We start from the raw sequence: 22,503 nt of genomic DNA, 5'->3' as shown, positions 1-22,503 counted from the left end.
TAAAAGGCACTAGTAAGTGCTGGTGAGGATTTGGAGAAACCTGAACATTTATACAATGCTGACAAGAATATAAAATTAGTGCAGCCACTATAGCAAAGCTTGGTGGTTTATTAAAAAGTTACATATCAACTTACCACATAACCCAGCAATTCCGCTGTTAGAAATCTACCCAACAGAAATGAAAATATATATCCACAAAAATATGTGTATGAAAATATTCACAGCAACATTATTCACAATACCTCAAAACCTGAGACAACCCAAATATCCACCAGCTGGTGAGTGGATAAATACAACGGATTACTACTCAGCAGTAAAAAGGAACTGAACTACTGATACATGCTACAACATGATGGATGAATCTCAAAAGCCTTATGCTACGTAAAAGAAGCCAAATACGAAAGACTATATACTTTATAATCCCATTTATATGAAATGTCCAGAAACAGCAAATCTATAGAGACAGAAGGCAAGTGAGTGTCTGGCTGGCTGGGCAGTAAAAAGGGGGATTGACTGCAAACGGACAGAGAATTTTGGAAAGAGTGATGGAAATGTTCTCAAACTGGATATTTATTTATTTATTTATTTAAAAATCTTTATGGGAGTATAATTGCTTTACAATGGTGTGTTAGTTTCTTCTTTATAACAAAGTGAATCAGTTATACATATACACATGTTCCCATATGTCTTCCCTCTTGCATCTCCCTCCCTCCCACCCTCCCTACCCCACCCCTCTAGGTGGTCACAAACCACCTAGCTGATCTCCCTGTGCTATGTGGCTGCTTCCCACTAGCTATTTTACGTTTGGTAGTGTATATGTGTCCATGCAACTCTCTCACTTTGTCACAGCTTACCCTTCCCCCTCACCATATCCTCAAGTCCATTCTCTAGTAGGTCTGTGTCTTTATTCCCATCTTACCACTAGGTTCTTCATGACCTTTTTTTTTTTTCTTAGATTTCATATAAATGTGTTAGCATACAGTATTTGTTTTTCTCTTTCTGACTTACTTCACTCTGTATGACAGACTCTAGGTCCATCCACCTCACTACAAATAACTCAATTTCGTTTCTTTTTATGGCTGAGTAATATTCCATTGTATATATGTGCCACATCTTCTTTATCCATTCATCTGTTGATGGACACTTAGGTTGCTTCCATGTCCTGGCTATTGTAAATAGAGCTGCAATGAATATTTTGGTACATGACTCTTTTTGAATTATGGTTTTCTCAGGGTATATGCCCAGTAGTGGGATTGCTGGGTCATATGGTAGTTCTATTTGTAGTTTTTTAAAGAACCTCCATACTGTTTTCCATAGTGGCTGTACCAATTTACACTCCCACCAACAGTGCAAGAGTGTTCCCTTTTCTCCATACCCTCTCCAGCATTTAATGTTTCTAGATTTTTTGATGATGGCCATTCTGACTGGTGTGAGATGATATCTCATTGTAGTTTTGCTTTGCATTTTGCTAATGATTAATGATGTTGAGCATTCTTTCATGTATTTGTTGGCAATCTGTATATCTTCTTTGGAGAAATGTCTATTTAGGTCTTCTGCCCATTTTTGGATTGGGTTGTTTGTTTTTTTGTTATTGAGCTGTATGAGCTGCTTGTAAATTTTGCAGATTAATCCTTTGTCAGTTGCTTCATTTGCAAATATTTTCTCCCATTCTGAGGGTTGTCTTTTGGTCTTGTTTATGGTTTCCTTTGCTGTGCAAAAGCTTTGACGTTTCATTAGGTCCCATTTGTTTATTTTTTTTATTTCCATTTCTCTAGGAGGTGGGTCAAAAAGGATCTTGCTGTGATTTATGTCATAGAGTGTTCTGCCTATGTTTTCCTCTAAGAGTTTGATAGTGTCTGGCCTTACATTTAGGTCTTTAATCCATTTTGAGTTTATTTTTCTGTATGGTGTTAGGGAGTTTTCTAATTTCATACTTTTACATGTACCTGTCCAGTTTTCCCAGCACCACTTATTGAAGAGGCTGTCTTTTTTCCACTGTATATTCTTGCCTCCTTTATCAAAGATAAGGTGACCATATGTGTGTGTGTGTATCTCTGGGCTTTCTATCCTGTTCCGTTGATCTATCTTTCTGTTTCTGTGCCAGTACCATACTGTCTTGATTACTGTAGCTTTGTAGTATAGTCTGAAGTCAGGGAGCCTGATTCCTCCAGCTCCATTTTTCGTTCTCAAGATTGCTTTGGCTATTCGGGGTCTTTTGTGTTTCCATACAAATTGTGAAATTTTTTGTTCTAGTTCTGTGAAAAATGCCAGTGATAGTTTGATAGGGATTGCATCGAATCTGTTCATTGCTTTGGGTAGTAGAGTCATTTTCACAATGTTGATTCTTCCAATCCAAGAACATGGCATATCTCTCCATCTATTTGTATCATCTTTAATTTCTTTCATCAGTGTCTTATAATTTTCTGCATACAGGTCTTTTGTCTCCTTAGGTAGGTTTATTCCTGAATATTTTATTCTTTTTGTTGCAGTGGTAAATGGGAATGTTTTCTTAATTTCACTTTCAGATTTTTCATCATTAGTGTATAAGAATGCCAGAGATTTCTGTGCATTAATTTTGTATCCTGCTACTTTACCAAATTCATTGATTAGCTCTAGTAGTTTTCTGGTAGCATCTTTAGGATTCTCTATATAGAGTATCATGTCATCTGCAAACAGTGACAGCTTTACTTCTTCTTTTCTGATTTGGATTCCTTTTATTTCTTTTTCTTCTCTGATTGCTGTGGCTAAAACTTCCAAAACTATGTTGAATAAGAGTGGTGAGAGTGGGCAACCTTGTCTTGTTCCTGATCTTAGTGGAAATGGTTTCAGTTTTTCACCATTGAGGATGATGTTGGCTGTGGCTTTGTCATATATGGCCTTTATTATGTTGAGGAAAGTTCTTTCTGCAGGGTTTTTATCATTCAACGGGTGTTGAATTTTGTCAAAAGCTTTCTCTGCATCTATTGAGATGATCATATGGTTCTTCTCCTTCAATTTGTTAATATGGTGTATCGCGCTGATTGATTTGCATATATTGAAGAATCCTTGCATTCCTGGAATAAACCCCACTTGATCATGGTATGATCCTTTTAATGTGCTGTTGGATTTTGTTTGCTAGTATTTTGTTGAGGAGTATTGCATCTATGTTCATCAGTGATATTGGCTTGTAGTTTTTTTTCTTTGTGACATCTTTGTCTGGTTCAAACTGGATTATAAATGATGGTTGTACAACCCTATACATTTACTAAAAATCATATATACTTAATAATGGGTAGATTTTATGGTATATAAATTATACCTTAAGAAAACTGTTCTAAAAAATAAACTTTAAAACAAACTACTAGTAAGAATAATTTTATATGTATGTGTGTGTGTATATATTTCTCTTCCCAATATATTAATCAGGTAATCTTGTACAATATATTTTCTTTCTATTATAATTCTTTACTATACAGTGGCCTCTACTGGCCAAAAAGAGAGATTTTGATGAGTTGATCACTAGTTGCTTTAATTTTTTATATTTATAACGTATCTACTCTATAGATTAGGTCACAGAAATGGCTATGGCTTCTTAAAAGAGTATGTTTAGGATATAAAGTCTAAATTGCGCCCATTCAAAGGACAGTAGATGGGATAAAGAATAAGAATGAAAAGACGTAAGAAGCAGAAGCAAAGTTATTTGCTCCCAATCTGAACTGCTGCTATAAAATAAACCTTATAAGGGACTGTCCTGGCAGTCCAGTGGTTAAGGCTCTGCGCTTCCACTGCAAGAAGTGTGGGTTCGATCCCTGGTTGAGGAACTAAGATCCCACGTGCCACTTGGCATTGCCAAAATAAATAAATAAAATAAAATAGACCTTATAAGAATATATATATATATATTTAAATCACTCATTTAGCTGACTGACCTCCCCTAGCCAATCCAGGAGCACATTCACAGAAAGATGTAAATGGAAAGCCCATTACAAGTTTATGCTACACAAATAAAACGTAAATTAAGGAGGTAACTTGATTCTTTCACCTTTGGAGGGCAAAATAGCATAATTTAGAAGTGCATGAGCTGGCGAGTTAGCTTGGATTCGAATTCTAACTCCAACATTGACTCACCCACCAAGTGACTCTGGGTTTATTACTTAATTAAGCAATACTTCAGTCTCCCTTTTTATAAAATAGAGAAAATCTTTTATCTCAAACCATTATTGGGAATATTGCTTAACTCAACAGTAATCATATACGTATTAGCTATAATTACTGTTATTTCTGTTTGGAAATTGACAATAATTTTTTTTATTTTTAAAGGTCTTTAAGTTCAAAATATTGCATATTTATAAGGTTCAAATTTACAAAACGTTTATTTTGCATCCAAAGCACTATGTTTAAGCCCTAGAGAGAAAGAGATTTTGAAACACTAAACAAACACTAAAGAAACTATTAAAATGATTAAAGAGGGACTTCCCTGGTGGCGCAGTGGTTAAGAATCCGCCTGCCAATGCAGGCGACACAGGTTCGTGCCCTAGTCCAGGAAGATCCCATGTGCCACAGAGAAACTAAGCCCATGTGCCCCAACTGCTGAGCCTGTGCTCTAGAGCCTATGTGCTGCAACTACTGAGCCTGTGCTGTAGAGCCCACGAGCCACAACTACTGAAGCCCACATGCCTAGAGCTCGTGCTCCGCAACAAGAGAAGCCACTGCAATGAGAAGACCGTGCACCGCCACAAAGAGTAGGCCCCGCTCGCCACAACTAGAGAAAGCCTGCACGCAGCAACAAAGACCCAAGTCAGCCAAAAATCAATCAATCAATATATTTATTTTTAAAAAAATGATTAAAGTAATAACTATTCATTATCATTAAAAGACGTTATAATGTACTAAGTACTTTTAATGTACTTTTAAGTACACTAGTACTTTTAAGTACTAAGTACTTATAATGTACTAAGTACAAAGTGAAAAAAGTTACCAAACAGCAGTAATGCTATAATCTTGTTTTTCTAAGTACACTTATATATTTATATACATTCATAAAAATATATATATGACTTTAAACCAAAAATCAACTGATGGTTATCTTTCAGTAGTACAATAAAAAATAATTTTATTTATTTTCTTTTTTCCTAAGCATATTTTCTAATTTTTGTACCATGAATATTTAGCACTACTGTTTAAAAAAAAGTGGGGGGAAGATGAAGAAACCTCAATCATTAGTAACATCACATACAAACTGGCTCAGATAGTATGTAGGCCATTAGCATCCTGGGTTAGAAATGGAAAGCGAGACTTACAGGGCACAGAATACATTATGATCTTCAATTTATGAAGATTAAAACAGAATAAAGAATAAATAACATTTATAACTCATTAAATAAATCTTTAGGATCTTCAGATTAAAATGGTACAATACTTTTGTTTAAAGTGCTGCTTCTGGGACTTCCCTGGTGGTGCAGTGGTTAAGAATCCACTTGCCAATGCAGGGGACATGGGTTCGATCCCTGGTCTGGGAAGATCCCACATGCTGAGGAGCAACTAAGCCTGTGCGCCACAACTACTGAGGCTGTGCTCTACAGCCCACGAGCCACAACTACTGAGCCTGCGTGCCACAAATACTGAAGCCCATGCACCTAGAGCCCAAGCTCTGCAACAAGAGAAGCCACTGCAACAAGAAGCCCACCCACCGCAACGAAGAGTAGCCCCCTGCTCTCCGCAACTAGAGAAAGCCTGCACGCAGCAATGAAGAACCAATGCAACCAAAAATAAATTAATTTAAAAAAAATTTAAAAGTGCTGCTTCTAATAAGTACATGTGTTAATTAACTTACTATCTGGAGTAGTGTTTTAAGAGTAGAAAATAGAAAAAAATTACCCTTAAAATTTTTCTGGCACATTTAGAGATACATGGGCAGAGCAGAAAATTATGCAGACCCTCTTCTTAGTGATGGATTCCACAGAAAGCAGGGTCACTGGGCCATGGGAGATGGCTGCAGTTTCCTATTACAATAGTTGGCAAGATTGAAGTGTGACCTTACTCTTGATAAACAAGCTGCAGCTAAGTTCAGCACCTCTGGTAACCAAGGTGTTATTGGAAATGATATCTTAGTCCAACTAGTAGAAATGAAGCCTACCTAATAGAATTTTCCTTGAACAATCAGTAAACAAGTGAAGTTAAAACTCACCTGAAAACATTTTTACAAAATCATCAGTAGACATACTCATCACCACATCTGCCCGATCAGAGGGCTCTCCATATCCGACATTGCCACCCTTGCTTTTAAGATCAAGAAACCATGTTCCACCATCTTCACCTACACAGAAAAGAAAGATATAGAAATAAATGTTAAAGAAGCCCTGTTTTTCTTAAACTTAATAACTGTACAATTAGAATAATCATATATAATGCTGTTACCCAGGTTGAAATCCCCAGGCCTCTAAGACATTCAGCTAATATTTATTAAGTACTTATTATGGGCCAGGCACTTGGCTAGGCTCTGAAGACTCTTCAATAACATGGTTCTTACAAAACAGGAAGTGGAGGGTGATGTGGAGTCAGGAAAGCCCAGCTGAGATTTAAAAGTTAAGTAAGAATTTGCTAGATGGGGGACTTGCCTGGTGGTCCAGTGGCTAAGACTCCGTGCTCCCAACGCAGGGGGCCCAGGTTTGATCCCTGGTCAGGGAACTAGATTCCACATGCTGCAACCAGAGTTTACGTGCCACAGCTAAGAGTTCACGTACCACAACTAAGAGTTCACAACTAAGGATCCCACACGCTGCAACTAAAGATTCTGCACGTGGCAACGAAGATACCATATGCCTCAACTAAGACACAGTGCAGCCAAATAAATAAATAAATAATATTTGCTCGATGAGGAACTGAAAAAAGGAACAGAAGGACTGGAATGTACAAAGAGAGTGGATGGTGGCCTCAGATAAGCTTGTTAGGCCGTCCAGATGCAGAGCACAGTAAGCCATGTAAAGGGTTTGCTGATTTCATCCATACGCCATGGAAGGAGAATGACATTAGGTTTGTATTTTAAATAGATCACCCTAACAGCAGTGTAGTGAAGATATTTCAGAGGGATAAAGAGGATACAGAGGACAATTTAGGAAGGTACTGGGGTTGTTCAGGAGCTTGAGGATGTATGCCTGGGTCAGGATCACAGCAGTGGAAGTGGAAAAAAGTCCGCATATTTGAGAGAGAACTTCAAAGCAATATCACAAAACTAGGTGACTGAATGAAGAGGAAAAGGTAGGGAGGGTGCAGAAGAATGATCTGCTTTGCTAGTTTCTGGCTTGGGAAGCTGGGTAAATATTGCTGTGTTTTTTTATTGAGAGGACTACTGAAGAAGAGCAGATTTAACAAGTAGTGCCAAAGGCAGGTATTGGGAATGGTGAGTTGTTACGGACATTTTCAGATTGAGGTACCTTTGTGACAGCCAAATGAAAATGTCAAATGAAGTCTGACTGGGCTAGGAAGATAGATACATAAGGAATCAGCCCCTATGGTCACTAAAGCTATGTGAGGGGTTGGGGTTTTCCTAGACAAAGTCTGTAGAGTATAAAGAGTGCTAAGACAGTGACCTGAAGAATATCAACATTTAAGGAAAGGATGGAGAAGCATCTAGCACAGGAGACTGACAAGACATGATTACAGACGCAGAAAAAAGCAATTGAGCGTTTCCAGAAGGAAAGAGAGGTCAACAGCATCAAATGTTGCAGAGTGGCGACAAGGTAAGAATGACAAATGCCCACTGGTGACACAGAAGCCACCAAGGACCTTGGTGAGAGCAAATTCAGTGGAATGGAGAAAAATGACACCAGAACAGAGTGAATTGTAGATGAAAGTAAGTTTGGCTCTGAAAGGGAGAAGATAGATGGGGGGTGGGGAGTGTGATTGGGAAGGCTGTTATTGTTGGTTTTTTTTAAAAGATAGAATAGACTTTGGGAATGTTAAAAAACCACTGGGAAGGAGGCTTCAGGATGAACAGGTGGAAGAGACAGCACACATTTCCTGAGGAGGCCAGAGGAAATGGGATCTAGAACTTTGCTACTCAAAGTGTGATCCATGAACTGCAGTACCGTCATCACATCAGAAAAGCAAACTTCAGACCCTACCTCAAACCTACTGAATCAGATTCTGCATTTTTAGCATGCCCAGCGGTGATCAGTATGGACATTAAAGCTTAGGATGCACGGATGTGGAGTTGAGCTCTGCCTGTTGGGAGAGGAGGAAGAGAGGTCAATGCCTACAACAGTATGCTATCAGATGGCAGGAAGGTGAAGCAATTCCTGTCTGTAGGCTTCTCTTATCTCTGTGAAAGAGGAGGTCACCTTATCTGCTGAAACTGGCAGGGAAGTGGTGAAGGGAGAGATGGGAGACTTGAGGAACACTGAGAGGTTTAAAAGAGTCACTGTGGAAAATGAGGCAATAAGCTGACCACAGAATTCTGACATTGGAGAGGAGCAGTGATGAATTTTTACTGGTACAGATTCACTGGGTGGTGTGATTCCACCCCCCACCCCCTGCCATTTCTCCAGCAAGACTTAGCAGCCTGGATGCAAGTGTGGAGCAGCCAGAGAGTATGATTATCCGGGACTAGGATTATGACAGTTGGTGACATAAGCACAAGGTCAGGAAGTTTAGGATACAGGTAAAAGAGTGATTGAAGCAATGGACCATGGGTTCTAAGAAAAGTAAAAACAGGAAGATGCAGATGGATTAAGATAAAATAGAGGTGACAAAGGATAAAAGAACTGATAATGTCAACGTTTGCATACAATGGGACTGTGGTAGCTAATTCTTAAAACTCTTGTCAACATGCATTAATACTATGTTGAGAAGAAAAATACTGAGAGATTTTAAAAGCTGACTGCATTCAGACTGACCTGAATAATCTCAAAGGTAAAAAATGGCAAGGGAGTTCCCTGGCAGTCCAGTGCTTAGGACTCGGCACTTTCACTGCTGTGGGCCCCGGTTCAATCCCTTGTCAGGGAAGTAAGATACCATAAGCCCGTGGTGCAGCCAAAAAAAATAAAAAAACAGGCAAGGTGTGCATGGTTGATAAATGACTGTATTATACTATCTGTCATGATCCATATATCCTTCTAAATAGGATTTTCTCTCAATTACATACACTAAAGAGTTATTTACCACTGGAAGTATCTGTAAGGGAATTTTATTTTACATATGTCCATATGCACTGATATTAACTTAAAAATACAAATTGGTAGAACAGAGAACTACTACAAAAACAAGTAGAGGGCTTCCCCGGTGGCGCAGTGGTTGAGAGTCTGCCTGCCGATGCAGGGGACACTGGTTCGTGCCCTGGTCCGGGAGGATCCCACATGCCGCGGAGCAGCTGGGCCCGTGGGCCATGGCCCCTGGGCCTGCGCGTCCGGAGCCTGTGCTCCGCGGCGGGAGGGGCCGCAGCGGTGAGAGGCCCGTGTACCGCAAACAAAAAAAAAAAACAAAAACAAAAAAACAAACAAAAAAAACCAAGCAGAAAACAGGTCTATCACCTATATGTGGAAATACCAGTTTAAAACAAATAGATATAATTGTGGATCAACATATATGAACCCCATGGTAACCACAAATCAGAAACTTAATAGATGGACAAAAACCAAAAAGAAAAGAACACAAAAATACAAATCAGTAGTTATTTGCTATTCTTAAATGTCTACATTCTCGGGTAAGGGTCTGGATATAGCCAACTATTCCAGGTTATTACTACTGGAGGCTGATATGCTTCCAAGGGAAATATCCTACTTTGTTTCATAAAAGCTCCAGATTACCAGAAGTAACCCTTACCTGAGAGTTCAAACTGATAGACTGCTTGAGTGGCTTTAACAATATCATCACTGAGAGAGTCCTTAACAATTCTAAATGTCCCTTCCACAGCTCCAGAACGTGGTTTTGGTGGTGGCTGCGCCTCCTCTTCTTTCAATTCTGGAAGAGCACCTATAAAATGTTATTGATATAAGTACCTTTAAAGCCTAGGCAATGTAACGTCACACACAAAGTTAATTAATTAGCAAACAGACTTGCTACCAATTAGACCCATTTTACCAAAATGACCTTAAATACATTCAGTGGCATCTTGAAGCATAAAAGCATAAATCAAACTGATGGAATAACAGCCAAATATGTCAGTTACGATTATAAATGTAAATGGTTTATACTCTTCAAGTAAAAGACTACCTCTCAGATTAGCTTTTAAAAAAACCCACTAATTTATACAGTGTTTATAATAAACAGATTTAAACAACATATCAGAGTTTTAGTGGTAACAATTAATCACTCCTTTATCATAGTCCCTGAGTTCCAAAACCAAATGAGAAAAGATGACTGTGGAGTCAGAAAGATGGAGATCAGAATATCAACTGTGTAAATGAGTGGAGATGAATTGGTGACTGTAGCTTAAATCAACAGCCAAGTGAACTTCTCAAGAACTTTACCTCTAAATTAAACATATTCACCTAGTCTTTTCATCCCTGGATTGAACCTGCCTCCCCTCCCATTAAGGAATGGAAATGCCTCTGTAAGTAAAGATCATGTGAAAACTGAGGATAGTCTACTCTGAAAGAAAGAAGGCTCAAAAGGGTCTAAACCACACAAACTCGTTTCTTCTCCCAATCTCAATCAGACTGGTCCCTCCCACTAGATGAAGAGGTAGGTCAAACCACGTATTAGTCTCATGAAGGCCCCACTACCTAGAAACGCAAGGTCAAGGGAATAGAGGTTTGCAACATTTTAAAATTTGTATTCACTTAAACCATTGGCCATAACCATTCAGCATATGATGAGCCAGGGGAGATCTGCAGTGCATAGGACTGTTCGAATCCCATAGCATGAAGCTGTCCCCCAATACCAACCTCTGTGTCTTTATTTATCCTCCTGGAATTATTTGTGGGCAGTTTGGCTGCCCCCAGAAACAGCTGAGAATAATTTGTTATTTAAACTAACTCAAAGGACAATCTGTACTCTAGGCTGAAGATTAACTCTCCACCTATCTCCCAGCTCAAATTATACCCAGCCATCTTGTCCAATATAACTCACCAAAGGCTATTAAATAAAATCTAACTGACAGCATAAAGATACTCCAGAGTATAACATAACCAATTCAAAAGTATCCTAAATTTATTGAATATAAACTACCTTCCATTATGATGTTTCCAGACACAAATAAACAGTAAAATCCTTCTCACAAAGTTCAACAGATATTAAAGATGAAATACTTAAGGTCCAATGGAGCAAAGAATATATTATTATTATGGTATTTTGAAGACAGTTTAAAAATTCAGATATGTATTTCAATATTTAATGCTGACAGTGTAGTGAGGGAGGTACTCATATAATGCCAATATTTATAATTCTGGAAGGAAGTTTCATAGTATGTATCAGGAACCCTCCCACTGATTATCAACTTTCAGTGATCCACTATAAGAAAATCCTGTAACATTTATAAAATGAAACAATTACAAGCCACTAAAATAAATATTACATTCATGTGATACAATACTAAGTTGCCAATTTCAAAACTTTGTTTTTGAAGACCTGGATAATATTCACAATATAATGTTAACTAAAACAAAGAATATACAATTTAATATGATCCAATCAGGTAAAGTATATATTTGTGGATATGAATTTTAAGTTATATTTTCAAAAAATAAAAGAGACTGGAAACAAATAAGCTAAAATACAGACAGTATTTATACTTGGATGGTGGGTTACATGTGATTTAAAAAATGTTCTTTATGCTTTTCTGTACTAAGCTTTTCTATACAAATTAATTTAAAATGTTATCAAAATTGATTAAATTACATTACAAAATCTATTGGATGTGGCCAAAGTTACATTAAGGGGGTAAATGCACAGTCAAAATTATTTTATTATTTTTAAAGGAATAAAAATGAATATTAGCCTAACAAGCAAGAAAAGGAACAAAAACGTGCAACCTCAAAGAAAGCAGAAAAAATAATAAAGCAAAAATGTTTAAAGTAATGAATCAAATGGTTGCAGAATTTTGTGAATATACTAAAAATCACTTAACTACATACTTTAAAATGGTGAATTTTTGGTATATGTAAATTATACCTCAAAGCTGTTATAAAAAGAAATAATCAGTAAAGAGAAAAGCAGTAGAATGAAAAATGAAATAAAATTTAAAATCTGGTTCTTTTGAGAAAAACCAATAAGATACAGTAAAATATGGCAACTTTCTGGAAAATTTAATCAAAGAAAAAAGGAGAAAAAAAACTTTAAAAAGGGATAAAATAAATATGAAAAATTTTTAATTATAAATGAATACTACATGTCAACCCTTAAATAAATTTTAGAACTTCAAATGGACAGTTCTGGTTTTTTTATTTTAGAAAAAGCCAATAATTGAATGACAAAATAAAAACATTTTCAAAGAAACAACTTCAGAAAAGACTCAAATAACTTAGTAGGTGGAAAAGAACATAGAAAAGGAAAGGAAAAGAACATAGAAAAAAGAAGTTACCCAATTGACTGCCATACTCAAAATATAACAAAAAATAAAATATAGAAAATATATAATAAAAATGTAGACATTAATCTAAATAACTGATTAAAAAAATCTTAACCAACATCTAATACCTTACTTATGGGTAAAATCTAAAGATTTTCCCATTAAAATTAAGAATTAAATAAGAATACCTAAAATAGTTTCAATAAATATTTCCAAATTCTCCTGGAAGTTCGAGTCAGTATATTAAGAAATATGCCAGAAATAATCCTGTAAGATACTATTATCATATGTAGACAGTAAGTTTGGGCATTTAGGAAATTCAAGATAATTACTCAATGATAATTACATCAACTAACATTTATAGGGGACTTACTATATAAATTTCACAGTATGATGCCCTATCTATTATACTTAATCCTCATGATACATAAGGAAAGTGAGAGCTGAGAAAACTTTCAGAGAGCTGAAGTGACTTGTCCAATGTCACAGATATAAGTGACAGGGACAGGACTTGTACCCAGATCTGTCTTATCCCAAAGTCTAGACGTTCAGTAACTATCTCTCTATTAGAAACTATTAGAAATCTAAAACAAGATAAAAACTCATGAAGGTGACCAGATATAAAATAAATATAAAAAGTTAGTTTCCCCCTTCTTATTTATAACGTGTCTTGTTTAAGAAAGCATTTCAATATGTCTAATAAAATAAACACAATTCAAGAGTAAAGTAAAAAGGAGTGAGGTTTTAAAATGGCAACTGGAATACTCAGTGACACACCTAAGGTTACATGGCAGTATGTGGCACAGCAGGAATTCCAACCCAGGCAGTCTGACTGGGTAATGCTTCCTCTTCATTTTCTTCTATGTCTGACTATGTAATTTTATATAGCCAACATAAAGGCTAAGCAGAGAACCAAGACCTAAACTCAGCAGAACTGGACCAAGCAGAGGCTGCTAAAAGTGAGGAAAGCAAAGACACAGGCTTCCTTCAAGTTTCTGGAGGCAGAAAATATATAGGAGTGTATTTGGTTTTAGTAGGTATAATACCAGACAGAACTAAGTTTGTCATATAATAACTGCTGGAACTCCTACTTCAGGTGATTTGTCTATTAATCAATATATCATCTTTATCATCTGAGACGCCAAGGAGATGGCAGCAAAAACTACAGTGTAGCCTTGAAAGACACTTGCCAAGAGATAAACTGCATCATTTATCACCTGAAATATTTAGACAGAGCATGATGACTCTACACAAGACAATAAAACTTTAGGAGACAAAAAACAAACCAGTAATATACTTCAAAGGTACATTCAGTACACAACAAATATGGAAACTTTGGGGAAACAAATGAAACCAAGTTCCCCTAAAACAAGTTTACCAGGTTTATGATTAGTCTCTCTATCCAAAACTTTATTCCTTTTTTAAAATAATATTTGTCTTTCTCAGTCAAGCAGTAATTTTTAAAAATTTATTTATTTTATTTTATTTTTGGCTGCATCGTTGGGTCTTTGTTGCTGTGCGCTGGCTTTTCTCTAGTTGAGGTGCAGGGGCTTCTCATTGCACTGGCTTCCCTTGTTGCAGAGCACGGGCACTAGTCACGCGGGCTTCATTAGTTGCAGCACACAGCCTCAGTAGTTGTGGCTCGTGGACTCTAGAGCGCAGGCTGCTCAGTATTTGTGGGCCATGGGCTTAGCTGCTCCTCGGCATGTGGGATCTTCCGACACCAGGGCACGAACCTGTGTCCCCTGCACTGGCAGGCGGATTCTATTTTTTTTTCTTTAACATCTTTATTGGAGTATAATTGCTTTACAATGGTGTGTTAGTTTCTGCTTTATAACAAAGTGAATCAGTTATACATATACACATGTTCCCATATCTCTTCCCTCTTGCATCTCCCTCCCTCCCACCCACTCTATCCCACCCCTCTAGGTGGTCACAAAGCACCGAGCTTACCTCCCTGTGCTATGTGGCTGCTTCCCACTAGCTATCTATTCTACGTTTGGTAGTGTATATATGTCCATGCCACTCTCTCACTTTGTCACAGCCTACCCTTCCCCCTCCCCACATCCTCAAGTCCATTCTCTAGTAGGTCTGTGTCTCCATTCCCATCTTACCCCTAGGTTCTTCATGACCTTTTTTTCTTTCTTTCTTAGATTCCATATGTATGTGTTAGCATATGGTATTTGTTTTTCTCTTTCTGACTTACTTCACTCTGTGTGACAGACTCTAGGTCCATCCACCTCACTACAAATAACTCAATTTCGTTTCTTTTTATGGCTGAGTAATATTGCATTGTATATATGTGCCACATCTTCGTTATCCATTCATCCGATGATGGACACTTAGGTTGCTTCCATCTCCGGGCTATTGTAAATAGAGCTGCAATGAACATTTTGGTACATGACTCTTTTTGAATTATGGTTTTCTCAGGGTATATGCCCAGTAGTGGGATTGCTGGGTCGTGTGGTAGTTCTATTTTTAGTTTTTTAAGGAACTTCCATACTGTTCTCCATAGTGCTGTGTCAATTTACATTCCCACCAACAGTGCAAGAGGGCTCCCTTTTCTCCACACCCTCTCCAGCATCCATTGTTTCTAGATTTTTTGATGATGGCCATTCTGACCGGTGTGAGATGATATGTCACTGCAATTTTGATTTGCATTTCTCTAATGATTAATGATGTTGAGCATTCTTTCATGTGTTTGTTGGCAATCTGTATATCTTCTTTGGAGAAATGTCTATTTAGGTCTTCTGCCCATTTTTGGATTGCATTGTTTGTTTTTCTGTTATTGAGCTGCATGAGCTGCTTGTAAATTTTGGAGATTAATCCTTTGTCAGGTGCTTCATTTGCAAATATTTTCTCCCATTCTGAGGGTTGTCTTTTGGTCTTGTTTATGGTTTCCTTTGCTGTGCAGAAGCTTTTAAGTTTCATTAGGTCCAATTTGTTTATTTTTGCTTTTATTTCCATTTCTCTAGGAGGTGGGTCAAAAAGGATCTTGCGGTGATTTATGTCATAGAGTGTTCTGCCTATGTTTTCCTCTAAGAGTTTGATAGTGTCTGGCCTTACATTTAGATCTTGAATCCATTTTGAGCTTATTTTTGTGTATGGTGTTAGGGAGTTTTCTAAATTCATACTTTTACATGTACTTGTCCAGTTTTCCCAGCAGCACGTATTGAAGAGGCTGTCCTTTCTCCACTGTACATTCCTGCCTCCTTTATCAAACTTAAGGTGACCATAAGTGCGTGGGTTTATCCCTGGGCTTTCTATCCTGTTCCATTGGTCTATATTTCTGTTTTTGTGCCAGTACCATACTGTCTTGATTACTGTAGCTTTGTAGTATAGTCTGAAGTCAGGGAGCCTGATTCTTCCAGCTCCATTTTTCGTTTCCAAGATTGCTTTGGCTATTCGGGGTCTTTTGTGTTTCCATACAAATTGTGAAATCTTTTGTTCTAGTTCTGTGAATAATGCCAGTGGTAGTTTGATAGGGATTGCATTGAATCTGTACATTGCTTTGGGTAGTAGAGTCATTTTCACAATGTTGATTCTTCCAATCCAAGAACATGGCATATCTCTCCATCTATTTGTGCCATCTTTAATTTCTTTCATCAGTGTCTTATAATTTTCTGCATACAGGTCTTTTGTCTCCTTAGGTAGGTTTATTCCTAGATATTTTATGCTTTTTGTTGCAATGGTAAATGGGAGTGTTTTCTTATTTCACTTTCAGATTTTTCATCATTAGTGTATAGGAATGCCAGAGATTTCTGTGCATTAATTTTGTATTCTGCTACTTTACCAAGTTCATTGATTAGCTCTAGTAGTTTTCTGGTAGCATCTTTGGGATTCTCTATGTATAGGATCATGTCATCTGCAAACAGTGACAGCTTTACTTCTTCCTTTCTGATTTGGATTCCTTTTATTTCTTTTTCTTCTCTGCTGTGGCTAAAACTTCCAAAACTATGTTGAATAAGAGGGGTGAGAGTGGGCAACCTTGTCTCGTTCCTGATCTTAGTGGAAATGCTTTCAGTTTTTCACCATTGAGGACGATGTTGGCTGTGGATTTGTCATATATGGCCTTTATTATGTTGAGGAACGTTCTCTCTATTCCTACTTTCTGCAGGGTTTTTATCATAAATAGGTGTTGAATTGTGTCGAAAGCTTTCTCTGCATCTATTGAGATGATCATATGGTTTTTCTCCTTCAATTTGTTAATATGGTGTATCACATTGATTGATTTGCGTATATTCAAGAATCCTTGCATTCCTGGAATAAACCCCACTTGATCATGGTGTATGATCCTTTTAATGTGCTGTTGGATTCTGTTTGCTAGTATTTTGTTGAGGATTTTTGCATCTATGTTCATCAGTGATATTGGCCTGTAGTTTTTTTTCTTTGTGGCATCTTTGTCTGGTTTTGGTATCAGGGTGATGGTGGCCTTGTAGAATGAGTTTGGGAGTGTTCCTCCCTCTGCTATATTTTGGAAGAGTTTGAGAAGGATAGGTGTTAGCTCTTCTCTAAATGTTTGATAGAATTCGCCTGTGAAGCCATCTGGTCCTGGGCTTTTGTTTGTTGGAAGATTTTTAATCACAGTCTCAATTTCAGTGCTTGTGATTGGGCTGTTCATATTTTCTATATCTTCCTGGTTCAGTCTTGGCAGGTTGTGCATTTCTAAGAATTTTTCCATTTCTTCCAGGTTGTCCATTTTATTGGCATAGAGTTGCTTGTAGTAATCTCTCATGATCTTTTGTATTTCTGCAGTGTCAGTTCTTACATCTCCTTTTTCATTTCTAATTCTATTGATTTGAGTCTTCTCCCGTTTTTTCTTGATGAGTGTGGCTAATGGTTTATCAATTTTGTTTATCTTCTCAAAGAAGCACCTTTTAGTTTTATTGATCTTTGCTATCATTTCCTTCATTTCTTTTTCATTTATTTCTGATCTGATCTTTATGATTTCTTTCCTTCTGCTAACTTTGGGGTTTTTTTGTTCTTCTTTCTCTAATTGCTTTAGGTGCAAGGTTAGGTTGTTTATTCGAGATGTTTCCTGTTTATTAGGTAGGATTGTATTGCTATAAAATTCCCTCTTAGAACTGCTTTTGCTGCATCCCATAGGTTTTTGGTCGTTGTGTCTCCATTGTCATTTGTTTCTAGGTATTTTTTGATTTCCTCTTTGATTTCTTCAGTGATCACTTCGTTATTAAGTAGTGTATTATTTAGCCTTCATTTGTATTTTTTACAGATCTTTTCCTGTAATTGATATCTAGTCTCATAGCGTTGTGGTTGCAAAAGATACTTGATACAATTTCAATTTTCTTAAATTTACCAAGGCTTGACTCGTGACCCAAGATATGATCTATCCTGGAGAATGTTCCATGATCACTTGACAATAATGGGTATTCTGCTGTTTTGGGATCGAATGTCCTATAAATATCAATTAAGTCCATCTTGTTTAATGTATCATTAAAGCTTGTGTTTCCTTATTTATTTTTATTTTGGATTATCTGTCCATTGGTGAAAGTGGGGTGTTAAAGTCCCCTCCTATGAATGTGTTACTGTCGATTTCCCCTTTATGGCTGTTAGTATTTGCTTTATGTGTTGAGGTGGCAGGCAGATTCTTAACCACTGTGCCACCAGGGAAGCCCCAAAACTTTATTCCCTTGCTTGTCTCCTCTGACCTTAGTGCCTTTGTTGTCCAGTCTGACCTCAATCCTATGCTAATTGAACACTAATCAACCAGAGTCAGATGACTAAAACTGCTGTCGATAACATCACTGATGTACTAAAACTGCTGCTATAGATTGCATCATTACTGTACAAACTCAGAGCAAGATGAATTAACAGGCCCCTGAGCCATGGACACCCTGGCCAGAGAATCATAAACCAGAGACATCCTGACCCCCAAAACTATGATTAAGAAATGTCACAAGAACTCCTTCACATGAAAACTAATATAAAACAAGGGCAGAAAGTCATATATAACTGGCTGAGATGAAAAAACAATAAAATAAAATGAAAAAAGAAATGGGAAACATGACAAATAAAAAGTATAATAGCAGAATTAAAATAAACATTAGGAGCAATATGGAAGAGAGATGAATGTGTCTAAAATCTTATCAGTAATACAGAGTACAAACTTGAAAAGGTCTCTCAGAATGCAGAAGAAAAGAACAAAAGTATGGAAATAGTAACAAAAGATAGTGAAAACTACAGGGGAAAGGGACAGGGTAAGCCAGACTAAGTGTTTCTGAGGGGAATCCAGAAAAACTGGAATAGAAGCAATTAAAACTATAACTAAAGAAAAAAAGAAAAAATAAACTGGAGGTTGAAAAAAAGACTGAGTGAACTCCCTGTGTTGCCATGGGCAGGAAAAATCAATGAAGAGGTAGCCCAGTGGTGAAGAATCCGCCTGCCAATGCAGGAGACATGGGTTTGAGCCCTGGTCCGGGAAGATCCCACATGCCAAAGAGCAACTAAGCCCGTGCACCACAACTTCTGAGCCTGAGCTCTAGAGCCTGCAAACCACAACTACTGAGCCTGCGGGCCTAAAGTCCATACTCTGCAACAAGAGAAGCCACCACAATGAGAAGCCCGCGCACTGCAACGAAGAGTAACCCCCGCTCACCGCAACTAGAGAAAGCCCATGCGCAGCAACAAGGACCCAACGCAGCCGTAAATAAATAAATTCATTGAAAAAAATAATAATTACATATATGTTATACAAAACAAATACACAAAGCACAAATACCAGAAAAAGTACAAGGCTGTCAATATTTTCCTCCCCCTTTGGAAATGAGGGATACACATTGACCTCTGGGAGAGACACTGTGAAATCAACATACAGTAGATCTGGATATAGATGTAAAAAATCACCTGAAAGAGTTAAGTTAGATCTCAGGCCAGAAATACTGAGCTACTACGTATATGAATATATTAATGTATCTACAGAAAATGTCAAGTAGAATTGCAGTTGACTGAAACATCACTTCTCCACTTAATTTTTTGTACAGGGAAGAGAGGCTTTAGCCAAAGGAATTTGAGAATTCTGACTTCAAAGATGAAGGCATCCCGCTTGCAGAGATGGATATAGGGATTGCAGTCAATGCACCTGACATATTCTGATCCCAAAGACAAAAATCACTCCTATCAAAGCCCGATGTCAGTAAACATTTATCTTACTTTCTGCTTATCTAACCCATCTTATTCTGAGTCCATGGTCATGAAACAATCTTCTGACTATGATTCTGTTCTCTATGTCATTATGCCCAGAGGGAGAGAACGAGCTGCTCACAGCAACTCCATGTTTAGTCCGTGAGATGGCAACTCCTCATTATAAAATAAATTGGATTACTGGGGGGAAAATATGCTAATACTTCAAGTATTCAGGAGTTAGGAAATTAAGTTTACTGGTTAAGGATATGGACTTTAGAATCAGAAAAATACAAATTTAAATTCTGGCTCTGCCACCTGCCAGCTCTGTGATCTCCAATGTAAAATGAGGACAATGATACCTGCCTTGTAGGATTGTAAGTATAAAATGAGACAATGCATCAAAGTACTTAGCGCAGTGTTTGCCATATGGTAGGTGCCCAATAAATATTTGTTGAAAAACAACATGAATGTATGTGATTGATAAGTGGTTCTCATTATTTAAACTTGGTATTTAAATAAGCTTAGTTTATACGCATCTTCCTCTAAAACACAGATCCAATCTTAGGGTACTGGGCAAAAATCTGGATTTCGGACTTGCCTATCTTGAAGATAGACTCTTCTAGACTTTGATAAGCTCTCTAACTAACTTCTGCCATTCTGTATGAGGCCTTTTGAGGAAAAGATTGACAGCCTTATTTGAATACTCTGATATATCCATGTGGCAACCAAGTCAAAGATCTAATTTTTAAATTTTTTAAAAATTTAAATTTTATAAGGAGTTATCTCTAGGTGATGGGATTAAGAGTGACCGTTTTCCCTTCTATATTTTTCAAATTATCTATAATACAAAAGAAAAGTTGCCTTTTTTATTACTTAATTTTTTGAAATTGCCTCCAAAAATTCGGACAAAGAAAAGATAGAAAAGATGAGATTAAGCTAGAAGTAAAGTTTGTCACCGAAATGCATTATGGTAAGGTTCTATAGGTTTCCTAAAGGTACAGAAGAAATGTTTTCCTAAACTTTCTAGCCTCCACCTAAAGAAACTATGGTCACTAAGGAGATTCACAGTCTATAACGTAAAAATAACATACGGGGCTTCCCTGGTGGCGCAGTGGTTGAGAGTCTGCCTGCCAATGCAGGGGACACGGGTTCGAGCCCTGGTCTGGGAAGATCCCACGTGCCGCGGAGCAACTAGGCCCGTGAGCCACGACTACTGAGCCTGCGCGTCTGGAGCCTGTGCTCCGCAACAAGAGAGGCCGCGACAGTGAGAGGCCCGTGCACCGCGATGAAGAGTGGCCCCCGCTCGCCACAACTAGAGAAAGCCCTCGCACAGAAACGAAGACCCAACACAGCCAAAAATAAATAAATAAATTTATAAAAAAAAAAAAAAAAAAAAAAAATAACATACGGTCCCAGAAGAAGCACTGCTATTCTTGTTAATAAACCATGAGAGAGGTCTTCCCTGGCGGTCCAGCAGTTAAGACACCGCACTCTCACTGTGGGGGGCGTGGGTTCGATCCCTGGCAGGGGAACTAGGATCAGTGCAGCCAAAAAAAAAAAACCACGAGAGAAATTCTTCTCATGGGGTTTCACTGAAGAGTGTTTCTTCTGACATCTTTCAGTAAGTTAGTGGCATCATGCCAGAACACAAAGATTAAAATGTAAACTCTGGACCAATTCAAGAAAGCTATTGTTTCTAAACTACAAAAACAAAACAGGGCTTCCCTGGTGGCGCAGTGGTTGGGAGTCTGCCTGCCGATGCAGGGGACACGGGTTCATGCCCCGGTCCGGGAAGATCCCACATGCCGCGGAGCGGCTGGGCCTGTGAGCCATGGCCGCTGAGCCTGCACGTCCGAAGCCTGTGCTCCGCAACGGGAGAGGCCACAGCAGTGAGAGGCCCACGTACCGCAAAAACAAAACAAAGCAAAACCCAAACCTCCTTTGCAGATAATTTCTCCCATAAAGTAGTCACACTGCACAAACTCTGAGAATGGTGTAAGATGTATTTTGATGTGACACATTTTTCCTCAAAATAAAGTATCAACACAAAACACCTAAAAACAATGCCAAGGAAAAGAAATAAAACCTTTAAAAAGGTGTATTTTAAAGACAACTTTTTTTTTAAATCAAATGAAAAGAATATATCAAAAACTTCTTACTGGTAGAAGGAAAAGACAACCTTCTTTGCTAGAATTAACTAAGACATTACTTGTCTAGTTTAAATTACAAAATAGGGAATTCCCTGGCGGTCCAGTGGTTAGGACTCAGCACTTCCACTGCCAGGGGCCCAGGTTCTATCCCTGGTCAGGGAACTAAGATCCCACAAGCCTCATGGCACATCCAAAAAAAAAAAAAAGAAAAGAAGAAAAAGCTTAAAAGCAGAAGGCGGAAATGTTCAATTCTACATCTGGAAGAAATACATAAGTTAGTAACTTTATTTTCCTACAGAAAATATGGTCTACGTCTTACCATGTGTTGCTGATTCCTTGGTAACTATAACTGGCTGTTCATCCAGGAAGAAATCTGGTAACAAAGGATGGCCTGAAAAATTGACCCCAAAAATAATTAGGTTAATGTAACAACTTCAGTATATTAAGATTTTAACACCTGTTTAATAAACGTTACATGTTTTTATTTTATTGATCATTCTGGTGCTGTGGAAAAGACTCCCATGAGAAGTGTCAAACTATCTGACCTTCATTAAGCTAAAACACTTTTCCTGTAATCCTGTTATCCTCCTCTCCTTCAACAAATTTCATCTTTAAGATCCAACCAAAGAGTTGCCTATTATGTTAAGCCCTTAACTGCTCTCCCAAGAGCTTTTGCCCCTTCTCACCTATCCATGCAACCCTTCTGTGCTACATCCCTCCAAAATG

The 22,503-nt window shown here is 37.8% G+C and overlaps 1 protein-coding gene across 1 annotated transcript in view; it reads right to left on the bottom strand.

Moving 5' to 3' along the window:
* The window catches only part of HSDL2 (hydroxysteroid dehydrogenase like 2), a 74,956-nt gene that overhangs the window by 5,428 nt on the left and 47,025 nt on the right, over positions 1-22,503 (bottom strand). The window contains 3 exon segments of the mRNA XM_065879192.1: positions 6,167-6,295; positions 9,799-9,948; positions 22,097-22,168. Coding sequence (XP_065735264.1) covers positions 6,167-6,295; positions 9,799-9,948; positions 22,097-22,168 — 351 coding nt within the window.

Source organism: Phocoena phocoena, chromosome 6 (genome assembly GCF_963924675.1).
Source record: "Phocoena phocoena chromosome 6, mPhoPho1.1, whole genome shotgun sequence".
NCBI classification, from domain to species: domain Eukaryota; kingdom Metazoa; phylum Chordata; class Mammalia; order Artiodactyla; family Phocoenidae; genus Phocoena; species Phocoena phocoena.
This window is presented reverse-complemented; position numbering and strand designations above follow the sequence as displayed.